The sequence below is a fragment of the Gasterosteus aculeatus genome, chromosome 20 (assembly GCF_964276395.1).
Source record: "Gasterosteus aculeatus chromosome 20, fGasAcu3.hap1.1, whole genome shotgun sequence".
In the NCBI taxonomy this organism is placed as follows: Eukaryota; Metazoa; Chordata; class Actinopteri; order Perciformes; family Gasterosteidae; genus Gasterosteus; species Gasterosteus aculeatus.
Genome location: NC_135707.1, coordinates 17,811,452 through 17,838,083, shown reverse-complemented (window position 1 = coordinate 17,838,083; position 26,632 = coordinate 17,811,452). Strand labels below are relative to the sequence as shown.

Sequence of the window (26,632 nt, the reverse complement as noted above, 5' to 3'; positions counted from 1 at the left end):
AAGGAGGTTGTTATGGTATCTATTGCTATCTACAGTTTGCTTCATTTTGTTGACGTAGAGTTAAAAGTTTTAATAGAGGGAAATTTGGATGTAGAATAATACAGCTCTAATGGCACAGACATAAAATAACTTTTAGAATATAGATGGGAATGAAAAAGTTTGGGAAATGCAAGTTCTACTAATGCAACTTGTGAATAATAAAATAACTCAGAAATGAGCCCTTAAAAGATGCCTACGCTGTAATAAGACAACCGGGGAAGACAGTAATGAATTGCACTCATATCACCATGAAACTTCTCCAGTTGATTTCTGCAAATCTTGAATATATGTTGAAATATGCACAAAAAGGCATTATCAAAACTTAACTATGTGAATTTAAAATAAATCCACCTAAATGTACATTTCGGATGTACATTTAGGTGTTGTCAAAGTTGACAACATGCAGAACAATGTTTTCATCTGTATTGTCTCCCCACAGACACAATGAAGTATATTATACACACAAACATACACACAGTACCAGTCAAAAGTGTGAATGCACCTTCTCATTCAAAGGTTTTCTACATTGTAGAGTCATATTAAAGGCATCAAAACTGTGAAGGAACACATACAAAATGTGGTAATAAAAAGAAAAAAGAAAATGCTCAACCAACCAGAATAGGTTTTCTATTTTAGACCTTTTCCTTCTTGGTCAAACAGCCCTTACAGAGCCTGGAGGTGTGTTTGGGCTCAATGTCCAGTTGAAATACGAATGCAGGGCCCTGGGGTCCGTTTCAAGAAGCGGGTTTAGTGGAAACTCAGAGTTTGTTAACCCTGAGATGAGGGAAACTGTGGCCCGTCTGTTTCACAAAGGGAGGTAACTAAAGCTCAGGGTCAGTCACCATGGCAACTGAGCCTGTGAACATAACCTGGTCGGGAGCAGCTTTTCTTCAATATATATATATATATATATATAGAGAGAGAGAGAGAGAGAGAGCTATTGATGAATCTGTTTTTATTGCATTTCAAAAATGGAGATATGGTGTTTTTGAACTTGCAAAAATTGGGCTTTTACTTTGGAGAAATCTCCAAGTCTGTACAGTAAAAACACTTTATAATCATCATGGTAGTAGTCAGAGAGGTCCTTAACATGAGTACACTAGTATTTGCCTGGAACTATTGAGAATTATGTTTTTTTTGCATTTCAAATATGGAGATATAGGGCTATAGGGCTTTTACTTTGGTGAAATCTCCAAATCTGATACTCAGCATGCTAGTAACCAGAGATGTTCTTAACTCAGGTACCTAACTCTGCTAGGTTTGACCTGATCTAAGTCGGTTTTGCCTTCACTTCTGAATCAAATAAGATTTGAATTCTTAAACTCTCAGTTTGTCAAAACGCCACATGGTGATTGTTCACTTATTAGAGTGTCAAGCAATTGGTGTTTTGCATTTTGAGGAGTTTCTGTCGAGGCCAATCAACCTTTTTTCTCCTAAACGACAGGGGAGTGGTCAGCGCAGCCGTAGTCAACTCCCACTAACGAGGGAGTATTTAACTACAGATCGAGTGAAGCGTTAGATTATCCTAGCAGCACGAAGACGAGCAGGACAAAGACTAGGGAGTCTTTCGTGGAGTCTTCGGGGCAGCTGAATGCGGCGCCTTCTTCTAGTTTTGGTTATGTGTTTGACCCCTTTACCCATACCTGTCCGAACCTCCTCCCGCAGATACTACAGGCCTCGGGCCAGATCCGCTCTCTATCGTAACCTTTCCTCTCTCATCTATCTCACCCGCTCCACTCATGTCCAGCACCTCGTCACAGGAGGCCTCTGGAACTGCCAGTCAGCTACTCGCAAGGAAGACTTCATCTCCGGCTTCGCTATCCAGCAGTCGCTTGACTTCCTCGCTCTCACCGAGACCTGGATCACACCTGAGAACACATCTACCCCGGCCGCTCTCATTCTCCTTCAGCCACACACGCAGGCCCACTGGCAGGGGTGGTGGCACAGGTCTACTCATTTCACCCAAATGGAGCTTTTCTCTTTACTCTCTTCCACCACTGTCTTTCGAATTCCATGCTGTAACAGTCAGCGTGGTTACATGGATTCGAATAACTGGCTTAGTCAGACTGAAATTGAATTATCCGTTTCATGTAAACACCTTTGTCCGACTATGTGCGGTCCGACTATGATCCGATTGACACCCCTGGATAACTCGATCCGATCCAGTTGATAGTTCGACTATTGCGGCATGTAACTATGAATCGGATAAGGTACTGGACATTGCGTCTTTGCGCATGCTTGAGATCCCGACGGCGTCTTCTCTCAGTTATCAAATCAGCCAATAGCGCCATTCGCATTCGCTGTACTCCTATTAACATCATGCAAAAATAGTAGAGGGATGTAGCTTCTCCTTGCTCTCCGTTCGCCATCTTTCTCGTAATGTTGATGTTGTTGGTAGTGGTGAAGCCGTCAAGCGGAAATGGCTGTATCACAACTAGTTGTAAGGAACACAGCGCCACCTATCGAATCGGATATGACATGCTTCCGGCCAATGATTCGATTTATTCACTGCCATACATATTGGGATAATAGCACCTCCCCCCGAAAGATAGCATAGTCCGACTAAGCAAAGATTTGAATTATACCATCATGTACACACTGAGATACTCACCTGGTATAATTAACTATCGTTGTCCTTTACCGTCCGCCAGGCTCCTTGGGTCATTTCTTGGAAGAACTGGACATTCTCCTGTCCAACTTCCCTGAAAATGGCCCTCCGCTCATCCTCCTGGGTGACTTCAACATCCAGACAGAGAAGTCATCTGACCTCTTACACCTTCTTTCGCTCGGTCACTCAGTCCCTCTCCTCCTACTCACAAAGCCGGCAATCACCTTGACTACATCTTTACTAGAAACTGCTCTACCACTAACCTCTCTGTAACTCCACTTCCTGTGTCTGACCACTTCATCTCTCTCCCACTCTCCATAACTAACGACCCTGCCCCATTGACTGATTCTGTACCTGTTCGTCGCAACATTCGCTCCCTCTCTCCCTCCTCTCTGGCCTCCTCCTGTTCTATCATCTCTCCCTTCTACTGACTCACTCTTGCATCCGAACGCTGCTGCAGGGACTCTCCTCTCAACTCTTTCCTCCTCTCTAGACTCTCTCTGATGACCCGACGGACTGGCGAGTCCCCTCCGGCTCCGTGGCTGTCTCAACCGCGTGCCATGAGAGCCACCATGCGAGCATCGGAAAGGAGATGGCGTAAATATAAACGACCTGACGACCTGCTTTTTCTGCTTCTATCTCTGCTGCCAAAAGCTCTTTCTACCTATCCAGAATAGAATCTTCATTTTCTAACCCTAAAAAACTATTTTCGATCTTCTCCAACCTCCTCAAACCCCCTAGTCCTCCTCCCCCCTCCCCCCTTCTTCCGGGTGACTTTGTTAACTACTTTACCAAGAAAATAGCCGACATACACTCCTCTTTCTCAAACCCACCTCCTACTTCTTGCATCCCACTGGCTTCACCTCTATCGGCCACATTCTTACCCTAGTAACCTCTGCCCGTCCGACCACCTGCCCTCTTGACCCCATTCCATCACATCTTCTACGATCTATCACACCTGACCTTCTTCCTTTCCTCACCTGTCTCATCAACAATGCTCTGTTATCTGGCTGTTTTCCCAATCCTCTGTAGGAGGCAAGAGTTAACCCTCTCCTTAAGAAACCTACCATCAACCCTTCTGAAGAAAACAACTACAGACCGGTCTCTCTTCTTCCCTTTTTGTTCAAAACTCTTGAACGTGCGATCTTTAACGAACTCTCCTCCTATCTCCACCATAACAACCTCCTTGACCCCCACCAGTCAGGCTTCAAGGCAGGCCATTCCACAGAGACTGCTCTCCTTGCTGTCTCAGAGCAACTCCACACTGCTAGAGTTCTAGGCTCTGCTCTCTCCCTTCTCTCGTCCTACCTCGACGGCCGCACCTACCGGGTAACCTGGCGAGGATCTGTGTCGGAACCTTGTCCTCTTACTACGGGAGGTCCTCAGGGTTCCGTCCTGGGTCCCCTTCTCTTCTCGCTCTACACCAACTCTCTCGACGCTGTCATGCGCTCGCATGGCTTCTCCTACCACAGCTATGCCGATGACACCCAACTAATTCTCTCCTTCCCTCCCTCGGATAAAATGTCTCAGAGCTGCCACAGACACCCATCAAGTTAAATGGCAGTAGCATGGTAGTTTTAATTGATTCAGGAGCCTCTGCAAACTGTGTTAGCGAAACAAGCTTCGAGAAACTGATGCCACGTCCTCAACTGAACCACACCAGCACCAAGAATTACCCGTTTCGCTCCAAAGTTCCATTACCACTCAAAGGTAGTTTCAAGTGCAGTGTGGAGAAAGGACAGGAAAACACAACATGCACATTCTTTGTAGTTGAAGGGGATGGATTTAACGTGCTCAGCTACAAAACATCTAAAGCACTGGGACTGATTAAAATAGTCACAGCAGTGTCGTCCACACAACAGCGTCGCACAGTCGCAGATGAGCTGGTGGAAAATCATCCGGAACTGTTTCAGGGGATCGGAAAACTGAAGGACTTTCAGGTAAAGCTTCACATAAATCCTGACATCAAGCCTTCATGCCAACCACATCGACGTGTACCGTTCCACATTTGCCAGAAGGTCGAAGATGAGCTTCAGAAACTCGAGGCAGATGACATCATTGAGGAGGTCAATGGCCCGACACCGTGGGTCTCACCTATCGTTGCACCTCCCAAGCCTAAAGACCCAGACAAAGTCAGACTTTGTGTTGATATGCGCCAAGCTAACACAGCTATAGAGAGAGAACGGCACATAACTCCCACCATGGACGACGTGATACACGAGCTAAACGGAGCAACAGTGTTTTCAAAACTGGATTTGAGAGCTGGATACCACCAGCTAGAGCTTCATCCAGACGGCAGGTACATCACTACCTTCACCACACACATTGGGTTGAGGCGCTACAAGAGACTGAGTTTTGGTATATCCTCTGCTGCGGAAGTATTTCAAAATGCTATATGCCAGACACTGCAAGGTCTCTCTGGTGTGAAGAACCTCAGCGACGACATCATTGTCTACGGAGCCTCCCAGACTGACCATGACAACAACCTCCGAGCACTGTTCCAGAGACTGGGAAAGCGGTCTCACACTCAATCGGGAAAAATGTGAGTTCAATAAGTCAAGGCTTGAGTTTTTTGGTTTCTTCTTCTCAGCAGGAGGTGTTTCAGCAGATCCCAAGAAGGTGATTGCAGTTCAGTAGGCTGCAGACCCCCAAAATCCAGGAGAAATCAGGAGTCTGCTGGGGATGGCTAATTACTGCTCCCGGTTCATCAGAGAGTTCTCCTCAATCTCAGAACCGCTGCGCAAGCTGACCAGACAAGACACACCCTGGGTATGGGGCCCAGAACAGAAAGTTGCATTACAGACACTGAAAGACCAGCTAACCAGCGACACTACGATGTTATATTTCTACCCAGGCAGAGAAACGGAACTGATTGTAGATGCTAGCCCTGTTGGACTGGGTGCTATCCTCTGTCCAAAAGACGTGCAAGGGGCTAAGTACATGATTGCATATGCCAGTCGGTCCCTGAGCGATGTAGAGGGGAGATACTCTCAAACAGAAAAAGAAGCACTGGCCATAGTGTGGGGCTGTGAACATTTCCACCTGTACATTTATGGTCATCCTTTAACTCTAGTGACGGATCACAAGGCGCTGGAAATCATATGGAACAATCCCAAGTCCAAACCACCTGCCAGGATCGAGAGATGGGGACTGAGGCTTCAGCCTTACGACTTCAAGGTTGAATACAGGAAGGGGGCTGACAACCCAGCTGACTACATGTCTCGGCATCCCATGTTGTCTGAGACAGGTGACAGCACTCGTGCAGCAAAAGTGGCAGAGGAGTATGTGGACTTCATTGCGAGTCATGCTACACCTAAAGCAATGACACACAGAGATCAAGACAGAGACACTTGCAGACCCAATGCTTCAAGAGGTTGGTGCTCACATCAGACACAACACATGGCATAAAACTGACAAGTCACAACATGCTGACATACTAAAGCAGTTTAGACAAGTTAGCAGTGAACTAACAACATCACATGCATCTGACATTATACTGCGGGGCACTAGAATAGTGATTCCCAAAGCCCTACAAGACAGAGTGTTACAACTAGCCCATGAGGGACACCAGGGCATTGTCAAAACAAAAGCACCACTCCGAACCAAGGTGTGGTTTCCAGACATCGATCGCAAAGCAGAAGTCGCAGTACGCAGTTGTCTAACATGTCAGGCCAACACACCAGTCACACACAAGGAGCCGCTAAAAATGTCAATTCTGCCAGAAGTTCCTTGGCATAGTGTAAGTGCAGACGTCTATGGACCGCTTCCGACTGGAGAGTACTTGCTTGTCATCGTGGATGAGTATACACGCTACCCAGTTGTAGAGAGTGTGCGGTCGACATCGGCAAACACAGTCATTCCGGTCATGGACAAAGTCTTCTCCATGTTTGGAATCCCCAGAGTTGTAAAACTGACAATGGTCCCCCATTCACCAGTGACCAGTTCGCAGATCATCTAGGATTCCATCACCGCCGGATAACACCGCTGTGGCCTCAAGCTAATGCAATAGCTGAACGGTTCATGCGGACACTTGGCAAAGCTGTTCGTGTGGCTGAAACACAGGGACTTCCTTGGAAACAACAGCTGAACATCTTTCTACGTGAGTATCGAGCTACGCCCCACAGTACAACAGAAAGCTCGCCTGCAGAGCGGTTATTCCAACGCAAGGTGTACACGAAGATTCCTTCATTCACTCACACTGTCAGTAACAGTTCAGACTCCGAAGTGAGGGCAAAAGACAGCAAGGCCAAAGCCAAAATGAAATCTCATGCAGACTCTCATTGTCGTGCTACACCACACTCTCAGTCCAGGTGACACTGTGCTTCATCGTCAACCCAAGCACAATAAGCTCACCACACCATATAACAGTAAGCCATACACCGTGACCAAAGCCAAAGGATCCATGATCACAGCAGCCAGAAAAGGACACTCCATCGTCAGGAATGCTTCATTCTTCAAGAAGATCTCACCAGAAATATTGGACATCCCACCGGACACTGATGATGATGGTGATTACAGTGATGCCTTCACGAGCACAACAACGCCAAGATATCCCTCAAGGCACAACAGACGTCCTCCAGCCTACCTACAGGATTATACTTAGTTTAGGGACTGTAAGCAGAAGAAATGTTCTGATTTGAAAGGGGACTGTATTAGCCAAGGTTAAGAAGTTTGGTGATTTCCCCTTTTAGCAGTCTAAAATAGAATTTTATTTCTGTTTCTAGAATTAGAAATACGCTATAAATATAGCAGGTACAGCAGGTACGATTGCTGAAGTTTGTTTGATTTGATGTAATAGCAAGCCCAGTTTTCAGAATGTTAAGATGACAGGTTTGTATTTGTTCAATTAAAAAAAAAAAGGGCAATGTGATGTTCATGACGTAACCACGTCACCTGCAGATATAGACGCGCAAGACACGTGAGCAGGAAGTACGCAAACGGTAACGTGTAAGCCAGAGCCGGAGAATAAACGCCCGTGGATATGAATCAAACTGTGTTAGGTCTGGTGTATAAACCCACACAACGCAAACACTACACTGGGAAACTGCAGGAAAGCACAGGCATAATGACGGAAAAGAGGGGTTTTATTTTTTCTGCAGAGCCTGGTGTTCATGAAGCTGCAACCATCTTCTCCTTTCTGTTGTCATGCGACAAACAACCGATCACGCAACGTCTTTGATGTCCCAGATAAAATCCAGAGGAATGTCTGCCATCTCTCTGTGGAAGGTGTCGTCAAATCTCTCGTTCTGGGCCACAGTGAAGTGATTCTTCCAGTCGCCGATGGTGCCTGGTGTCCACAGTACATGATGGGAGGAAAAAGAAAAAGGTTGTAGTCCTCAGTCCTCAAACGTATTGTAAGTCTGCCTATTCCCATCACCATATGCACATGTAATCCCCAAACGGATGGCATAAGCAGTGCAATGATATTTCACGTTAAAATCTGGATCAAAATATTGTTTTAAAATGAAGGTGCCGCTAAATGCTGAACCTGTGTGCTAAACACTGAGATATAGAGCATTAGTACAGCAGTCATTCCCCTCTTGTGTCCATCCATCCATCCATTGTCAAACCGCTTATGGAGTCCTTCCCAGCCAATCGCAGGGCTACACAGAGACCCACGACCATTCACACTCACACATCTACGGGCAATTTAAAGTCCCCAATTAACCTGATCCCCAGAGCATGTCTTTGGACTGTGGGAGGAAGCCGGAGAACCCAGAGAGAACCCACGCTGACACCGGGAGAACATGCAGACTCCACACAGAAAGGCCACTGGGCGGAGTAAAACCCAGGACCTTTTTGCTGTGAGGCGACAGTGCTAACCACCCCCCCTCTTGTGTGCGTGTTACAAAATGACACGGATCTTCTCTACAGCTGCTGCACAAGATTCATCCTTTGTCTCCGGCTCCTCCTGCATGCATCTGCAGCAGTGACCCTGCTCACCTTTCCTCAAGAATGTGCCCTGGTGGTGGCTGAGCAGGCGACCTGGTACTCGCTCGTAGTTGGCCTGTGGGTTCTTCTTCATGTTGTTGAAGGTGGCGTGTTTAACTACATCGGCCAGCTGCTCGTCGGTCAGCGCTGACCCCAGGAACAAGGCAATCCTCTCCACTGCGGAATGCAGGTCCTGAACATACAAAGCAGGGTATTTTTAACAGACCGATGCGTCGTCACACAAGCCTACAACTTCCAACATTACAGCACATTCAAGCACAGGGAGGAATGAATGCGGCTCCTACTTTAACCATCTCTTCGTAAGTGAGGAACAGCATGTTTATATCATCCTTGTGCAGGTACCACGCCTTGATGTGCTCAAACCAGCTGGAAGCAAATACTGCAAAGGAGAAGACAGACATGTTATCGCCACATTAGACGTTCACCTTGAGCTGCACTGGTGACAACGTGCCACAAGCACCTAATGCCATCATGTGAGTAACTGAAGAACTTGCCATCTCCTCTCATGAATTTTTCAAAGAAGTCGTCAAAGTCCGTCGGCGTTTCCAACATGTTTCCAACCTTATGGAAGTGGAAGTAAGATACAAGGACATCTTTGGGATTTCTTGCCACGTAGATCACCTGAAAACGGAACAGCCTGGGTGTGAGTGTTTAGGAGAACAACCCCAACACAAACAATAATAATACATAAAAGCCTGTAGCGCCTCATCGACCTGTAGCAGTCTGAGAGATACTTTGTGAGCCCGGTCAACTGATAGTCAAGATGATTTGTGCGTCATTGTCCAGATAATCTCACAGGAACTCATGGTGTAATGTTTTATGTTAAAAGTGCAAAACAAAGGGACCTGTACGCAGTCAGATTAACAACACGTTTTGCCTTGTTTGAGGAACAGTTCAAGATCTTGTCCATTATGTGTGTGTGTGTGTGTGTGTGTTATCTTAAAACTATATAACTCAAAGCCAGAGGGGAGGATCTTTATGAACTTGCAGGTGTGTCAATTCTGTCTCCTGCTTGCAAGTATTTCATAAATGTTCTACGCTTCTTTCTCTTTTAGATGACATTGAACATCAACACCACATTTGTCCACCCATCCAAAGCTACCTTGATGCCCAGAAATTTTACACACCTGATGCTTTCAAATTAAATATGTAAAACACGAAAAAAAATGGTGGTGTGGTGGTTAGCACTGTCGCCTCACAGCCAGAAGGTCATGGGTTCCACTCCGCCCAGTGGCCTTTCTGTGTGGAGTCTGCATGTTCTCCCCGTGTCTGCGTCGGTTCTCTGCGAGTTCTCTCGTTTCCTCCCACAGTCCAAAGAAATTCTCTGGTAATCAGGTTGATTGGGGACTCTAAATTGCCCGTAGATGTGTGTGTGGATGTGAGTGTGAATGGTCGTCTGTCTCTGTGTAGCCCTGTGATTGGCTGGTGACCAGTCCAGGTTGTACCCCTTCTCTTGCCCGAAGTTAGCTGGGATAGACTCCAGCCCCCCTGCGTGCAGCATAAGTGGTTTGACGATGGATGGATGAAAAAGAAAACACTTGGCTAGAGAGCTGCCTACCTTGCCTTTCTTCTGGCTCAGGGCGGAAGGTAATAACGAGAACGGCAGATGGCTGACTGTCATCCGTGGTGACCGAGACTTGATAAATGCCTCTGTTTGCACCTCGATCCAAGGGACCAACTCAGCGTTGGAGAATGTGATGTGCTTGCTGATGGCTGTCAGATTTCCCTTCGCCTCAAGCAGCAGCAGGATCTGTTGCATCCAGATGGTCCCTATCAAAACAGAGAAGACGGGCCTTATTTGCATCTCCCAGACGGAAGCACACCTCTCACCTCCTGTCCTTTATGGGCCTCTGTCCTGGTTTCTTTTCACGAAACACACCATCATTTCATACCCTGCTCTCTGTTGAAATCAATTTGCAACACACAGGATTAAAACGCCTTCCCCCTGTGAGATGTATGTAGTGGTAAAAACATTCTGTAAACAATTGTCTTGTGCTAAAAGCCAGATCTCAGTGGTTGACCCTGAGATGTAGAGACAGAAATATTTAGGGTTTGCAGCTGTGTTTGGGGAAGGGGATCATCTTGCTCTCACAGACCTTCGATCAGAGGAGCATTGTGTGTTACCCTCAGCTCCACCTGAGTTCTTATCTCAACTTGATTTGTGGCTTTTCGTAACTGGCACTAAGAACTGTCTTCAAGTGTATAAAAACTCAGTGTTTTTACTGCTCGGACACCCCATTACACAGAACGCTGGAATACGTGCTGGTGTGTTGGACCTCCTGCTTACAAGCAAAAGTTAGAGCCAGATATCTGCGGAGAATTGTTCATGTAATCTTTTTCTTTTCTAAATAAATGTTAACTTTTTGACTTTAATTGATCAACGTGCTGGATCCTTCTCATCAACCAACTCGGAGGGATCAGAGATCCCGACACCCCCTGCCTGCTCTGCCAGAAATCTGTTCTATTGACCTGATTTTATTACCCCGACCGATCTCCCTCCTGAACCTAACCCTCCCCCCACCCCGCGACCAGTGAAGGCTTGGAGTGCTAGCCAATCAGACACAGGGTAGGGCTGGTCATGATCACACCGTTCGGGGAAAAACAAATGGCGTCTGTGATGAATTACGTATTTAGTGTGACCCGGCACTTGGTTGTGCACCTTTGAAGCTTTAGAAAGGCACTTGCTGCAAAATGATAACAATTAAGCAATAATTAACTATTGTATTTAGTGTTGTACTCTTGTGATCTAATCACCTATGACACATTTTGAAATAAAGAAAGCATAAAAGGGATCTCAAATCTTTGTTTTCCTCACCTGATTTGGGGTATGTGACGACCAACACATCAGATTCTTTTATCTCCAAGTTACGAATCATGTCAACCGCATCTGGATCATGAAGGCCTTTGATCACCAGGAAGCCTTTGTGTGACACTAGGCCAGGATTCTTGCCATCAATTACATCCATGATCTAAAACAAAATAAGGGACATTTGGTCTTCATAGCCCTCTTTTATCAATGTTGCTTCTGTTCTGTTGCTTGTGAAGGAGAGTATATTTTGCCACCATGTCTGCACAAGATTGCGCCATGTATAGCTGTTCATAGGCAATTTTAAAAGTGTTGTCTATCATGCATCTGAATTATTGTCATTATAAAAAAAGTGTGATGGAAACGTGCACGTTACGACTTAAATGTTATATCAGTGCTGTACATGCGCCCTGCATTCTGGTAGATTACTGTTTGACTTTCAAACTTATTTTATTTTTGAAATTAACGACTATGATGGAGGGTTTGATGCATCTGAGATGGAACTTCAACTTCAGTACACACACACACACACACACACACACAAATTTATTGCAAAGCAAACATGCAGTGGTTTTAAAACAAGTGAACCCGTGCATGCCCACAGAAACACAAATAAAGAATAACTATAGAAAATTGCATTCATAGAATGTGGCTCGTACATCAGAAACATTGATTGTTCACCACAGATTCAATTACTCCCATTTATTACCAAAGAAATGAGTCAAGAACTAAGCAATGCATTTAGAAAAATAAAGTACACACAATCAAGCTGTCAGAACCCAGCTGCATTCCATGAAGAAATATTATGGGAGCGGTGCGACGCAACGCTTTGGCTAGCCTGGCTCTATTCCATGATGTTATCAGTTAGTCATATTAAATCAATGACAGTGAATAAATGTGTTTAGTTTAGTAAATTCAAAGAAATCCATTAAGTATGTGTAGGCCTCACTAAATTGAGGGGTTGAAGGGAGAGACAAAAGAAAGGACCTCTGTAGGACCTGATAATGATAAAAATATGAAGGCTCCTGGAAATGGGCTCACTGTGTTACAGCTTAACCGTGTAATACGTGTGTGTGTGTGTGTGTCTGCAGGATCCTGATTGGTGGAGCCGCCGCAGATGCGAGACAGTGATTCGTGCGTTCAATAAAAGGGAATTTATTTAGGTATATTAGGTATTTTAAAATGACACCAAATATATATGGGATTATTTTAACAGCAGAATTCAAGGTGCGGGGAACTTTAATTAAATTACAATTACAATTACATTAAATTACACTATTAAATCAATCCCATAAACCACAGCCTGGGACATTCCAGAATCCTTTGAGAGTTTCAGTTTTAGGTATTGCCCTGCCGGGTGATACGAATCTTAAATACTAGTCTACACATCATTTTAACAGTAAAGCGGACAGCGTGAATAACCATTTAGTTCATGGCTATTTTTCAAAATGCAGATTATAAATAAGCATATATAAAAACCTTGCACTTATATTAAGAAGGAATTAAATCAACCATTGGTGCCTTTCATTGGTTAGCGCAAACGTTCAATGGAAACAATAAGCAGCCCACATCACAATAATGCCTGGTACAAATTTGGTTTACCAATGATGTTTAAATAGTGTTACAAGACAGCAGATACGTGCTGCCATGTCGTTGTTACCACGTTGCCCGTTTGCTGTCGATGATCTTCATTTAAGGGGAGAAACCGCAGGTCGTTTTTTGTTTTTCACTTGTTCTGAAAATGTCTCTTTGATTATGCAAATGAGGCATTATCTCATGTTTGGTATTTGGGCATTTTGCAGACAAGAAAAGGTGAAGAAGTTCAAAAACAACTAATGGCACCAATTACTTTGATACGTTTTATGTTGTTTTGAATTACACATTTACTGAGATTTCATGTTTAGAGGTGCATTATCTGGTATATATAAACCATCATACGTGAGCGTCTGTGGAGCCAAATCCACATCAAACGTTCTGTTCATTTGAAAAACAAACCGGAACCTGAAATTCACATTTGATGCCAGTTGCCCGCCCCCTGCGCCACATCAGGGTCAAAAGTCCGAATGTGAAAAAAAAGATCTGAACGCAAAAAAAAGATCTGAAAGTGAAAATATAAATGTTTTGAATCTGAAAATATAAAATCTGTAACCGAAAATTATAGAGTGAATATCAAAAAATTAGTATAAGTGAAGATTGGAAAAATATAGTAGAGTCAAAACTATATTCATCCCGAAAATATTTTTCGTCCACTTATTTTTAATTTGAATACATTGTTATTATTTTTCAATGTGCAACAAAAAAAAACTTAAATTTTCGATCATGGCGTTCAGCCGCCGACGTGTCGCGTACCTGCTGTAGCGGCTCCTCAGTCTGACGCACGAGCAGCGATGGCACGATCCTTCTGCACGACCACGCGCGCACAAACTCCGCTTTATCGGGCCCACTGCTCCAAAAGCGTGCCAGCGACTCCACCTCCTACCTCCTTCCTCCTCCCCCTCGGAGAGACAGAGAGATAGAGATAGTCTGCTGTTACAAATGTTAAAATATGCCTAATGTATTTATACATATACACAACGGCATATCCATGGTTTGAGCAGGCACTCAGAGGGTCCCGGTGACCTTTTCTTAACAAACGGAAATAAATTGAAAATAAGACATAACAGACCGATCCATTGACAGGGTTCTGTTGAGTATTAAAATATAACCATGCACGCTTACGCTAGAATGAAATTACACTTACTACTATAAATTGCATAGTAATCATGGGTGAAGGCCGCTTAAAGGCCAGATTGCACAAACATGTATTTCAAGTCACAACCCCAGCACACGAACATGTTGCAAAAAGATGCAGCACTATCTGGGTCAAATGCAGTTCAGGAACCACCTGTTCCCCATTCTAAGAACAACATGTCCATTCCCCCCTGTACACAAACTGTTACGCCGCTGAGGCCACAAGGGTTTAGACTCAAAAGCAGACGCAAGGCGTAGTAGTCAGAGGCAAAAATAGTCTTTACTTCAGGCAGGGGTTCGGTACACGGGTAGTCAGACAGAGAAGGTGGATCAATCCAAATCGGCCGGCAAAGGGTCAAAACACGGGAAGAAACACTCAGGAGAATCGCGGGTAAGCTCATTGGGAACAAAGACAAACTGGCAAAGAGCAGGCTGTTGGCACAAAGTAAATACACATCAGAACGAGACACAGGTGGAAACAATAAGGGCAGGGCTTGCAATCACAGGGCGGTGGCACACAGGGAGGAGGAGTCTGAAACGAGAGGGAAAGGTGAGTGACAGAAACTCAACAGAAAACAATATTTGACCTAGGGTGTACCAGTACCCTGTACCCTTACAGTAGTCTAATGTATTTATACATATATACAACGGCGTATCCATGGTTTGAGCAGGCACTCAGAGGGTCCCGGTGAGCTTTTCTTAAGAAACGGAAATAAATTGAAAATAAATAAGACATAACAACAGACCGATCCATTGACAGGGTTCTGTTGAGTATTAAAATATAAACATGCAAGCTTACGCTAGAATGAAATTACACTTACTACTATAAATTGCATAGTAATCATGGGTGAAGGCCGCTTTTAAACAACACCAGCACACGAACATGTTGCAAAAAGATGCAGCACTATCTGGGTCAAATGCAGTTCAGGAACCACCTGTTCCCCATCCTAAGAACAAGATGTCCATTCCCCCCTGTACACAAACTGTTACGCCGCTGGGGCCACAAGGGTTTAGACTCGCGGGTAAGCTCATTGGGAACAAAGACAAACTGGCAAAGAGCAGGCACAAAGTAAATACAAATCAGAACGAGACACAGGTGGAAACAATAAGGCGGGTGACACCACCCTCATTGGACTGATCTCTGGTGGGGATGAGTCCACCTACAGGTGGGAGTCTGACCATCTGGTGTCGTGGTGCAGCCAAAACAACCTGGAGCTCAATGCTCTAAAGACAGTGGAGATGGTTGTGGATTTCCAGAGGAACAGAGCCCCACCCTCCCCCATCACCCTGTGTGACTCCCCCGTCACGACTGTGGGTTCCTTCCGTTTCCTGGGCTCCATCATCACCCAAGACCTCAAGTGGGAGCTGAACATCACCTCCAATAAGGCTCAGCAGAGGTTGTTCTTTCTGAGGCAGCTGAAGATATTCAACCTGCCAAAGACGATAATGGTCCACTTCTACACGGCCATCATAGAGTCCATCCTCTGCTCCTCCATCAGCGTCTGGTACGCTGCAGCCACAGCCAAGGACAAGGGCAGGCTGCAGCGTGTCATCCGCTCTGCAGAGAGGGTGATCGGCTGCAATCTGCCGTCCCTCCAGGATTTGTTCGTTTCAAGGACCCTGAAGCGAGCAAAAAAGATGGTGGCCGACCCCTCTCACCCCGGACAAAACCTGTTTGTGCCCCTTCCATCTGGCAGGAGGCTGAGGTCCATCAGGACTAAGACCTCCCGCCACACCAACAGTTTCTTCCCGTCGGCAGTCGGGCTCATAAAAGGAGCCCGGTCCCCCACTGACTGACTCTGACATTCTGACATTCCACCGGTCACTTTCTTTCATTCTGCACACGTCACTTTTGTCACTTCCTGTTCGCTAGTGCACTTTATTATTTTTTTGTTTTTAATATGTTTTACTTTCACTTCTTAAATTCTATTTTAAACTAACCCATAGCACTATACTACTAACCCATATCATTAGCATTTTTTTTTATTTCATTACTCGTGCACCTGCTGTCCTGCTGTCTTGTCGTACTGTTACGCACCAACCGCCAAGTGAAATTCCTTATATCTGACATATTATGGCAATAAATGTTTCCTGATTCCTGAAAAGGCCATAATGAGCAAATGATAGACTGCGAGAGAAAAATAAAAACATTTTTTCCAAATGTGTGAACTCTTCTTATCAACATAGGAAGCAGGTCCCCTCATGTTGCTACAGCAACCCAGAACAAACCGAGCACCTTATGAAAGCCACCCTACGGTGTTGTCCCATAATAGGGCTTCATTTCCACTGCACCGTTAAACGTATTCCTGATTTTCCTACATGATGGTTTTCCCAGAAATGTGACATACCGAGGTCCCCAATGTAGTGTATGAGACCCTAAATAACAAATACAGAGCGCAATGCGTCAGGTGGAATCACAATATGCCACCATGGCGTGCAAACAAGGGCTGAACCGCTAACAAAACACCTTTAGCTTGTGAACAAGGTTGATTTCAGCGTGCTGCTTTTAGCACTCTGTGTCTACCAGGTGGGCGGTAAGTTAGCCTAGAACTTTGTGTCTACTTTTCCTTTGCTGATGCCTCCTTTGGTCTTTGTGCTACTTAGTTGTTGGTCCATACATGTACTGCAACTTTTCAGACCAGAGTCATTATAATTGTTTCTTTGTAGACAGTCAAATATACAAATGCAGAAATAGGCTCACTGCATCTGCCCTAAATGTTCCTATTGTATTTATTATTATTTTTTACAATTGTAATCATTTTTCCAAGAAGTTACTTGAAGTGTTATTTCAGAAGAGGCGGCTGGTCCTCTATGAAGGACAGAAATCCTAGATCTTCCCAGACCACCAGCTTCATTTGTCCTGAGATAACTTAAACCAACAAACGGCCGCCTCCGGATTCTTCTACTAACAGACGGCTGCTGAGAAATGATTTAGGTGTGTCTCATGATGACGGCTTACTCGTGGCATCAAATATTTGCGATATTACATTTGGACTAAGAGGTTCTCAGAGGGACTGTGTATGTTGTCGGGTTCTTCTCAGGACAGCCTGATTCTGCTCCACTTCCTCTCAATCATCAACGGTCATACCTACAAATAACTGGACAGCATGGAACAGCACAGCTTTTATTTAAAAAATGCTCTTAAATTGTGCAATATGGACATTTTGATAGAATGACTACATTAAATAATTCCTTAAGAGCAGAAAATGAACTTGTTCACAATAAAAACAAACAACTTGAAGTAGATGAGGTGCGCTTCTGTTCACGGGATGCGTTCAGCACATAATATCCTGGATTTAGAGATGCTGATCTGTAAAAAACAAAAGGATAATGATTCTATTTGACTATATCACAACTTTAAAGCTCTCCAGATGGGGTTTAATTGAATGTTTGAATCCTGTTCAGTCACGAGTTTAGTTCAGTTATTCATGGCACATGCACACATGCGTCCTTTCCAGGACAGCTCACCTGTTTCTCCTCCGCGGACATCACGCCGTGCACAGACACCACCTGGTACTGTTTGTGCTTCAGGCTGCCGGGGAACCTCCTGACTCGGCGGAGGGCGGGCGCGGCGGTGTCCACGCTCAGCAGCTTCCTGGTGTCTGAGGCCGAGGAGCTGGGATCAAGAAGCAGGAGGCACAGACTCCCGTTCCTCCTCTGCTCCAAGCCCACGATAGAGCGGCTGTGACCTGCGGGAGGACCACGGGTGTTGGTCAGAGGCTGAGACATGTTTGGCCACACTTGAAGGTGGTGTAAAAAGTCATGGGGGGGGTTACTTGCCTTACATATGTATTTACCGCCCTTGGAGTTTTCTACATTTCTACTACTTTTACGTGGTGTAACCACAGATTTATTTTATAACCTAAACTACATTTTTAGCCTCAATTTAAAACGCTGCGTGGAGGAAATACAACACTGCCCATCACCCTGAGCACACCGCCCCACCAGTGAAACATGGTGGTGGTGGCATCATGCTGCAGGGACGCTTCTCTTCAGCAGCTACAGGCAAACTAGTCAGAATTGAGGGAAAGACGGATGGAGCCAAATACAGCGCAATCCTCGAGGTAAATGTGATGCAGTCTGGAGAAGACTGGAGACTGGGTCGGCGGTTCATCTTCCAGCAGGACAATGACCATAAACATACAGCCAGAGCTACAATGGAAAGGTTCAGAGGATGCTAATGGTTTAAAATGACCAACAATAGTAATTAAAATGTTTGAGAAAGCAAGATCACCTTGTTATGTGAATAACATCTCAGAATAAAATCCACAACATAAGGTGAAAATACAGTGCAGCTGTTTACAGAAATAAAGTGGACATCTAAGTAAACAGAACTGATGGACAGACACAAATCTCCAGAGCAATTACGGTGGTTTGACTGAAAAACAGTGCGTACTGCACCTTGTGTCAGTCAACCTGTAGATTGAAACCTGCAATTAGCTGCACATTACAACACTTGTGAAAGATCATCCGGGTGATAAAAGTTTTAAGTTGCTCTATGTTTATAATTAGGCCTTTAAATTTAAAGAAAGTTAGGTTGCAAATTATTTTAAAACTCTTTGGGCTAGTTGGTAGCTTAGAGGGAGTCAGATCAGCCTCCCTATTTATGAATGCATGCTCGAGGATTCACAAATGTATTCAGGGATTTATATACGACTGTCTGGGGCCTGAAGACATTAAGTAGTCAAAGAAGCATGCGAGTGTATTGAGACCAACTATACAGTTCGAGGCGAACGACTACAGCGGGGCACAGGCTGCAGTGTACCTTGGTGCTGAAGGTAAAGCGGGGGCAAGGAAGTGCGGATGAGTCTGGGCGGCAGCCGGGTGCTCCCGCCAGACAGGAAGTACTGCTTCACCCACTCAAACAGCCGGGGGTGAGTGTCCGCCGGGCCTGTCGGCTTGTGAAAGTCGATGATGCGGGCACTGGAAACCAAAATACAAGCGTTGGTGTTAGATCGATACAAGATTTCAAAGAAGTCACTGAGCTGCATTTCAGCTTTCAGCTTCAGGGATAACTGAAGCAAAAAGTGCAGGCGGCCTTTGGGGAGGGTATGGCTGACCCTCACTGGGTGAATAATCATGTGGTGAGATGAGCTCCTTCGGGAATTTGAGAGAGTATGGAGTACCGGGAATGTTGCTATGAGTTATGCTGCTCATTCTATGACATGTAGTGCACATCTGACCACATCATAATGAGGCACATTTGTGATTTTGGGCTGTACAAAATGAATACCATTTGATCGTATTGCCAGACTGAGGGCTTTGTCCGTATTAGCAGCAGGAGGTCATGGCTGTTGAGCTCTAAGAGGTTTGTCCTTTGTCACAGCTTCTGTTTGGGATTGGTGTATCTAGGGGCCTTGACTAGTGTAACGCTCTCCTGGCAGGTCTCCCTGCTACCGTCATTCCTCTGCAGCTTATACAGAATGCAGCAGCTCGACTGGTCTTTTACCTTCCTAACCTTCCTTCTCCCACACTCCCCCTAGAACTAGACACACCTCTTCAGACTCTACCTCAATTCAAAGGATTAATTGTACCACTTAAATTGTACTTGTAATGGCTCTTATACTGTATATAGCAAGTTATAAATCTGCTTATTTAATGAAATGTAACTTTCTTTTTGTTCCTTTGAGTCGGCATCCTTATGGTTGAATGCACTTAAGTCGCTTTGGATAAAAGTGTCAGCTAAATGACATGTAACGTAATGTCTTGTTCTCCAGTCAGGGTGAAATAGATTGGGAGAGGGATTGGTGCAGTGTCTGTTGGGGTCACCAGGGACGTTGGCCAGAGGTCAAAGCTTTTTAACTACCAGTCGATCGATATTCCAACCCTCAACTATGGTCATGAGCGAGTAGGAGTGAGAGAGAGAGAGTATTAATCCATGCAACATTGCACATTTTACTGATACAGCAGGTTAGAGTCAAAACAGAAAGAAAAAAAAAAAGAAAGAAAAAAAACTACTGCACTTCACCCAACACCAAAGGGACGTGGTTCACCTCCCCATGGGACCAGGCAGGAAGAACCTCCTGTCGTTATGCTCACCTTATTCCCAGAGAGGTGAGGAGGGAGTAGATCTCCGTGGCTCCGATCCAGGCTCGCGTTCCCTGGAGCCGCCGGTTGAAGTGGGACGCCCCATGCGGATCCAGCCCTGCCCTCCACGCCTCCTCGATCATACTCTGCACCCGGGGGATGCTCGGCGCTGCGTTCTCTGACGGAGGAGGAAAGAAGTGACGGGTCGGTTTTTGTTTACCTGTCGTACATTTCTATTACTAAACATCTTCTGGCTTCTATGCAAGTTTGTGCAGGAAAGTCAAGCCACATCGTAAGAGTTTAGATCAAATCATGTTAAGGTCTTAAAATGGCTCATATTGCAAATCAATTGACAAACTATGGCAGGATTTGAAAATGAGTTAACTAGGTTTCCTATCTTGTCTCTTACTGTTCGGTCATCACTCTTGTATTGTTGTTACTCCTATTGTTTATTTAATTATTTTACAGTGTGTAATGTGCCTTGAGTACCTTTTAAAGTGCTATACAAATCAAATGTATTAATATTGGCACAAACAAATCATCAATTTATTGAAAAATACGTATACCTGAAACCCTCACCAATGTATTTTGGTAAAGGGCGCCCTGTTTTCTGACATGCGCTGTTATAAGTGACTGTTAATGCAAACTCAACACTTCATGTTTACCAGCATAATGTCCATTTCCTAAGCACTGAAAACTAGAACAACCAGCCCTGATTGGTGCTGGACAACTACCACCGAGGAACATTGTCAAAATCCAGCCAGACAAGAAAAAGGATTGGAGGTGATTTCAGGTGAGATTTGCAATGTGATGGTGCACCTTGTAAGAGGGAGGCATATGGCTCTATTGTGTGCAGAGAGGAGAGGAGCATCTGGAGGTTTCTGTATCCACAGCCCCAGCCTCTGTCCCCCGCTGAGGAGCAGTAGTGGTCGGTGGCAGCACACAGCCAAACGTGGACATGGTCCTTGCACTCCGTCTGGTAATATTCATACAACGCTCGGACCACACCTAGACAGCGAGGAAACAAGTTGAACTAGTTATTTTCCAGCATTGTTCCTGACACACAGGTACACCAGCAGCCATCACATCTCACTGATCAATATGCACTCGTATGTCCGCCAACTCTTAATTCCAGGCTCTTTCAAATCTGCGTTGGATATTCAATGTTGTCCTCAGCCCAAAGCTTGGCTCCCCTGAGGAGCAATTTCAGGACCAACTCTTTTTTTTTTCGTCAATATCCAAAGTAGATGCTAATTACAACTAAAACGTTGCAGTAAATATGTGACCAGAGAAATTATACCAAGGAAAGTCCCTTATATGAATTGGCCTCCGCAGTCCAGGGGTTGAGAGTAGTGTGTTTGGAACAGATGTCTGAGGTGACCATGCCTACAAGAGCTTTGGTGTGTTCCTGTGAACCAGCAGTGTGTGCGCTTTTGTGGTTAGAGAACAAACATACCCTGAGTTCTTGTTGTGCCATCATCAACCCCTGAGGCCAGAGACTCCATCATCTCGGCCCTCTTACAGTGGAACTCGCCAGGGGCCATCAGACCCCTGGCCACAGCCCTCTCCATGGCCCTCTCTGTCTGCCTGCTGTAGCCCCCGCTGCCGTCCAGACCAAACTGCCTCTGCACAAACAACACATCCCACAGGCGGATCAACATCCACTGTCCCGACAGTCCACACAGCAGGTGTGCTCTTGTGTAGAATCCAGACCTGCAGCTTCTTAAACTCTTCTCCCTCCTGCTGAGTCTCCTCCAGCCTCCTCCTGTGCTCCTCCTCCCGCTGAAGTTCTCTGGCCAGCTTCAAGTCAGAGCCGGGGCTCCCTGTAGACCCACAGTCCAACCCAAGGCGTAGAACGATTAGGATTGATATGATCAGACGGTTACCTTTGACACACAGTTTAGTAGAGGGGCTCGAGGGACCTGCAGCAGGGATACAAACATGTGCCCACCTGCAGAGTTCACAGCAGCTTCGTGGTCTAAATGCAACTCCACATGTTCCTGCAGAGAGAAGCTGTCGCTGCAGACGACAGAGCACATCGGGCACTCAAATCTCTTCTCTCCTATGAAACAGATGTGAGAGCCCATGTGAGTTTTAAACATTTGACATGCGAGGGTTGACAACATTTTTTTTTAGATTACATTGTACTCAAGTATGAGTAAAATTACACACTTGAAGAAAATACTCATAAAAGTACCCCAAAAATCTACTTAATTACAGTAACATAAGTAGTTTGTAATTTCCACCCATGGCAAATACAGTGTTGATTGTTCATGTTTCTGCCATTCTACCGCATCGTTACTAAGACTATTAAAGCACTGCGACACCTAACTGAAGCTTTTATCAAAGACTTGCTTCAATATTTTTGTTGGGTTTGCGCAGGAATTATCTGATGATTCCATCATCAAATTAATTAATACAGCTCATTCCCTTTTCTGCAGATGCAATGTTTCTTCTGGCAGGGCAATGATACATGCACAGTGAGAAAATCTACATGATCATCTGAGGGAGAAAAAACACTGCATCTGGACGCCTTCATCAAACCCCTGAAAACCCTCCTATAGACTCAGTTCACTCGTATTTAGCCAGAAAACAGTGCAAATGCTATAACAATGAACCCTAGCATCTACTTGTATCCCCGCTAACTAGGTTTTGCTATTGTGACACTTTGATGCCATAACTGCTCGTCCTGCTTCACCGATGCATTCATGCACCATGACGAAGAGCAGATTTAAATGGCAAATTGCCATGTCATGTAAATTCTACCAAACACTGTCAAATTTCTGTAATGCTGACCATCACTTGCAAGGGCTTTGTCATAAGTCCTGCTCTCTATGGACGACCTCACCCCAAAGGCCCAATATCGACACTTCTGACTGAATAGGTATCTGTCACCCCTAAATAATTAGATAACACTAGTTGACAGAGCGACCGAAGAAAATCTTCCAGACATGGAAGCAAAGACGCAAATCTAAGAAACAGAAGGCTTGCCTTCGGCTGCGGGCCGCTCCTGCAGATGCAGCTCCACGTGCCCCTGCAGGATGAAACCGCTGCTGCAGACCAGTCCACACATGGGGCAGGAGAACTCCTCCTCTGACACCAATACGAGACTAATCAGGTCAACAGTGACTTTAAAGTTTGAAATACATTTGGAAAAGTTTTAATCACCTTCTCCTGGTGAGGTCAGACGCGTCTGTTTGGCTTCTCTGTGCACAGCTTTAACCCCATCTCTGTCCTCATCACGGTGCCTGACGAGCTCACGTCGCGTTTTAGGGCTCCGTGTGGTCAAAGTCGGAGTGACGGATGCGGCCTCCCCAGTGGATGAGCCTCCACCTCCTGGTGCACTATTGTGTTCAGGCCGCAGTGAGTCTCTGGTGACACAACTGTCCCCAGCCGTGCAGGACTGAGGCATTCTGGGCTTTTTGCTCTCGGTTACGGCGGCGTTCGTCCCGGCTGAGCAGCCCGAAGTTGACGCGGAGACGGCTGGATCCTGGGCTCTGTGCGGTTCCTCTGGGTGCGCAGAGCTGATGTGGAAGCACAGTTCGTCGTAGGAGACACCAGACAGGGGACAGAGTGGACAGTGCATGTTAGTTTCAACATGGCTGAGAAGGAGATGAGTCCTCATGTCCTCTTCCAACATAACGTCCTCTCCGCAGATTTCACAGGTCAGCATGGCTGCGGCCTAAACACACACACACACACACACACACACACACACACACACACACACAAAGACACTTCAGTGTCAGAAACACAGAGTCGGTAGGGAAAAGTTCCAGGTAGTGATAGCTGGTACAGGCACAGCATAAAATAATTACATATAATAATAAAATATAACCAGCCGATAAACACACAACCGTGACCATGTCTTCCTGAACATCTGTGTATTTGCTTAAGAAACGGAACACTAAACAATAATCTGAATCAATTATTAGTATCAGCGGTTACATAAAAATGTATGTTTATGCCGAAATGAAATATAGTACAAGCGTTGCTATGATTTGGACCATCGGAAACGAGCATATTTTCGGAATGGAACCTTGCATATTATGTACACACTCGTTTCTAGCAGACAAAAAGGTGTAAATTGGAATACTGTTGTCGCCGCCATAACGTCACGTCACACCGCTGGTCACTGACATAACGTCACGTCACACCGCTGGTCACTGACATAACGTCACGTCACACCGCTGGTCACTGACATAACGTCACGTCACACCGCTGGTCACTGACATAACGTCACGTCACACCGCTGGTCACTGACATAACGTTACGTCACACCGCTGGTCACTGACATAACGTCACGTCACACCGCTGGTCACTGACATAACGTCACGTCACACCGCTGGTCACTGACATAACGTTACGTCACACCGCTGGTCACTGACATAACGTCACGTCACACCGCTGGTCACTGACATAACGTCACGTCACACCGCTGGTCACTGCTGGTACTTTCACGTGCGCGTGTTGCCCTTCTACGTCCAGACTGACGCGTTGTTGTGGTTGGAGAAATGAACTCACGCTGGATGAAATGAACGCAACACGGCGCGGGGATGCTGCGCTTTCCTTTCTTCACGTTAGAAACCTCGCGTGCCTTCAGGCTTATGGCGCCGTGCTACCAATATATTTCCGGCATAAACTTTCACAATAAAATGATGGCGAACGAGAACAAAGCCGTTTCTGAATATGCGTTCTTGTGTGGACTTTTGTTCTCGTGGACTCGTGAAACGTCATCAGTCACAGCCCGAGTACTGTTCCAATTCTCAAGTCCGCATCTGGCCGAGAACGGTCATAATACCCGGATGTGACTCGCCCCGCCCATTTTACCGGGCATGCATCGAAGCAGGCTCGTCTGTTCTTGTGAGAGACATACATCCCAGAATGCATTTCACCTCAGCAAGCTGCGATGGCAGATGAGATACTTGCGTGCGTAAACAAAGACCGCCTACTGTGGTGACGTCATCAAGTCAGCTGCTGTTCTAATTGCGGAAATGTCCGTTCTCCGTTCTCCCGTACCCGTGAGTCAGGACTCCCGAGTCTGTCTCCCGAGTCTATTCTCGCGGGAACGCGAGTCCGTTCTCGCCGTCTTAGGTATTGAGAAACGGCCCAAGACTCAGGAGACGAGTGGCTGCATCCTTGTAGCCTTCAGCCCTCAGCAGCCTTCGTAGACCTGGTCTGGTCCTCCAAAAACCGCAAAGGCTGAACCAAGCGGTCTCTGAAATGGGACAGTCTGGCCTACGGGGGGACTTCCTGCTTCTCCTTCTTCCTCTTTTTGGCGGGTTACAGCGATAATAACGTATACCGCCACCTACTATACAGGAGTGTGTAAAGGGACTTACAGTCACAAACTCAATTTATACTGCTGCAAGTCTAGTTTAGACACAGAAAAAGGCATTAAGGAATTGGATGAAGACCACACCACTGATGTAGGTTCTAAGACGTTTTTTTGTTGTTGATTAATTTTCTTTCTTAATTTTGATTTGGTTGTTGTTTAGAGTTTCTTAAGTTGATTCCTGATTGTCAAAAATGACAAAAAGAGAGGGATGTTGGGGGAAAATTGTTGCGCCTGCGTAGGGTGAGGCTCTCAGGAATGTGACCTTTTATGTGAGCCTGTGACCTAAGGCAGTCCAGGGTGAGATACGACACAGATGGAACCATACGTGCCCTGACTGACCTTTTAAATGTTATTCATTGACTGGGTCCATTAAGGGAGGGTCACAGTGTCTCCCCCACATCGTCTCTGGTACTTTTCCAAACACTCCTCTTTGAGGGGTGGGCTCTCCTGTGCTGAGGCACCACAAACCTCCCTGAAGTGTATAAAACCTCCTGTTCTCCTTTTCAACTTGGTCAGATCTTCTAGCTCCTCTTTGGGAGAAAGACCCATCAGCCCCCTTTCACCTGAATTGTAGTCATTTGACTTCTGTCTGTACTTACGGCTTGTGTTGATGATTTCTGTATTCTTTATCATTTTTCTATATTCTAGTTAGTAATAAATATCACAAAGCGAGTTCAAAATACTTTTGATTTCTCACAGGGGCTGAATCCACAAATTTCCACCACACTAATAACACTACCTTCAGGGATCCCATTTACAATCACAAATTCTTATGAAAAGGCCACTCCTACTTTTACCTTGAATGATCAATTTGACTAGAAACCCAATATCTAGTTATTCATCCTTCCACCTAATCCTGTTTATTTATTTCATTAATAATCTCCTTAATACTTATTTCTTTCTCTGCCTAATAACTTTTATTATTATTAAGTGTTGACCTACATTTACAAAAACCCTTCTGTGATTTATTTAGCAAGCATTTCATTTAATGTGTGAACGCTTCATTCTAGCTTCAGCCTTTCTAATCTTAAAAATTCAGGGTTCTTGCACCATTTCGAAAGTAAAATGTAATGCTTCTGAAGACCTTTTTAAGACCTCAACAAATATAATTTAAGACCCCAAAATGTCACAA

At 45.3% G+C, this 26,632-nt stretch overlaps 2 protein-coding genes across 8 annotated transcripts; both read right to left on the bottom strand.

Moving 5' to 3' along the window:
• Positions 1–7,713: 7,713 nt before the first annotated feature.
• On the bottom strand, positions 7,714–13,895 carry LOC120810067 (amine sulfotransferase). 2 transcript variants are annotated; one of them, XM_040164287.2, is made up of 7 exons: positions 13,755–13,895; positions 11,415–11,568; positions 10,158–10,369; positions 9,094–9,220; positions 8,884–8,978; positions 8,591–8,771; positions 7,714–7,934 (listed from the first exon to the last, which is right to left on the bottom strand). In XM_040164287.2, the coding sequence occupies exons 2-7, from the start codon at positions 11,563–11,565 to the stop codon at positions 7,810–7,812; spliced, it is 891 nt and encodes a 296-aa protein (XP_040020221.2). In that variant the 5' UTR covers positions 11,566–11,568; positions 13,755–13,895; the 3' UTR covers positions 7,714–7,809. The 2 variants fall into 2 exon arrangements, with proteins under 2 accessions (XP_040020221.2, XP_040020224.2); XM_040164290.2 differs by lacking the exon at positions 11,415–11,568 and having other exon boundaries at positions 13,755–13,891.
• A 3,350-nt stretch (positions 13,896–17,245) lies between these two features.
• Positions 17,246–25,480, bottom strand: zufsp (zinc finger containing ubiquitin peptidase 1). Of its 6 annotated transcripts, none has more exons than XM_078095552.1 (11): positions 25,115–25,480; positions 23,331–23,844; positions 23,154–23,255; positions 22,114–22,224; positions 21,876–21,985; positions 21,619–21,787; positions 20,982–21,170; positions 20,175–20,340; positions 18,901–19,058; positions 17,604–17,824; positions 17,246–17,445 (listed from the first exon to the last, which is right to left on the bottom strand). In XM_078095552.1, exons 2-11 carry the CDS (start codon positions 23,833–23,835, stop codon positions 17,398–17,400), a joined length of 1,779 nt encoding a protein of 592 aa, XP_077951678.1. In that variant the 5' UTR covers positions 23,836–23,844; positions 25,115–25,480; the 3' UTR covers positions 17,246–17,397. The 6 variants fall into 6 exon arrangements, with proteins under 6 accessions (XP_077951678.1, XP_077951679.1, XP_077951680.1 ...); XM_078095553.1 differs by having other exon boundaries at positions 25,058–25,431; XM_078095554.1 differs by having other exon boundaries at positions 25,182–25,429.
• Between the last annotated feature and the right edge of the window lie 1,152 nt (positions 25,481–26,632).

Coding starts and splice junctions, on each gene's coding strand:
- zufsp (XM_040164096.2), bottom strand. Junction 21,788..21,875: donor AAGAGTTTAAGAAGCTGCAG/GTCTGGATTCTA, acceptor TTGTTTGTGCAG/AGGCAGTTTGGTCTGGACGG. Junction 21,171..21,618: donor TGGCACAACAAGAACTCAGG/GTATGTTTGTTC, acceptor CTCGCTGTCTAG/GTGTGGTCCGAGCGTTGTAT.
- LOC120810067 (XM_040164287.2), bottom strand. CDS start 11,565: ATGGATGTAATTGATGGCAAGAATCCTGGCCTAGTGTCACACAAAGGC. Junction 8,979..9,093: donor AAAATTCATGAGAGGAGATG/GCAAGTTCTTCA, acceptor TCTCCTTTGCAG/TATTTGCTTCCAGCTGGTTT. Junction 7,935..8,590: donor GGGCACATTCTTGAGGAAAG/GTGAGCAGGGTC, acceptor TGTGGACACCAG/GCACCATCGGCGACTGGAAG.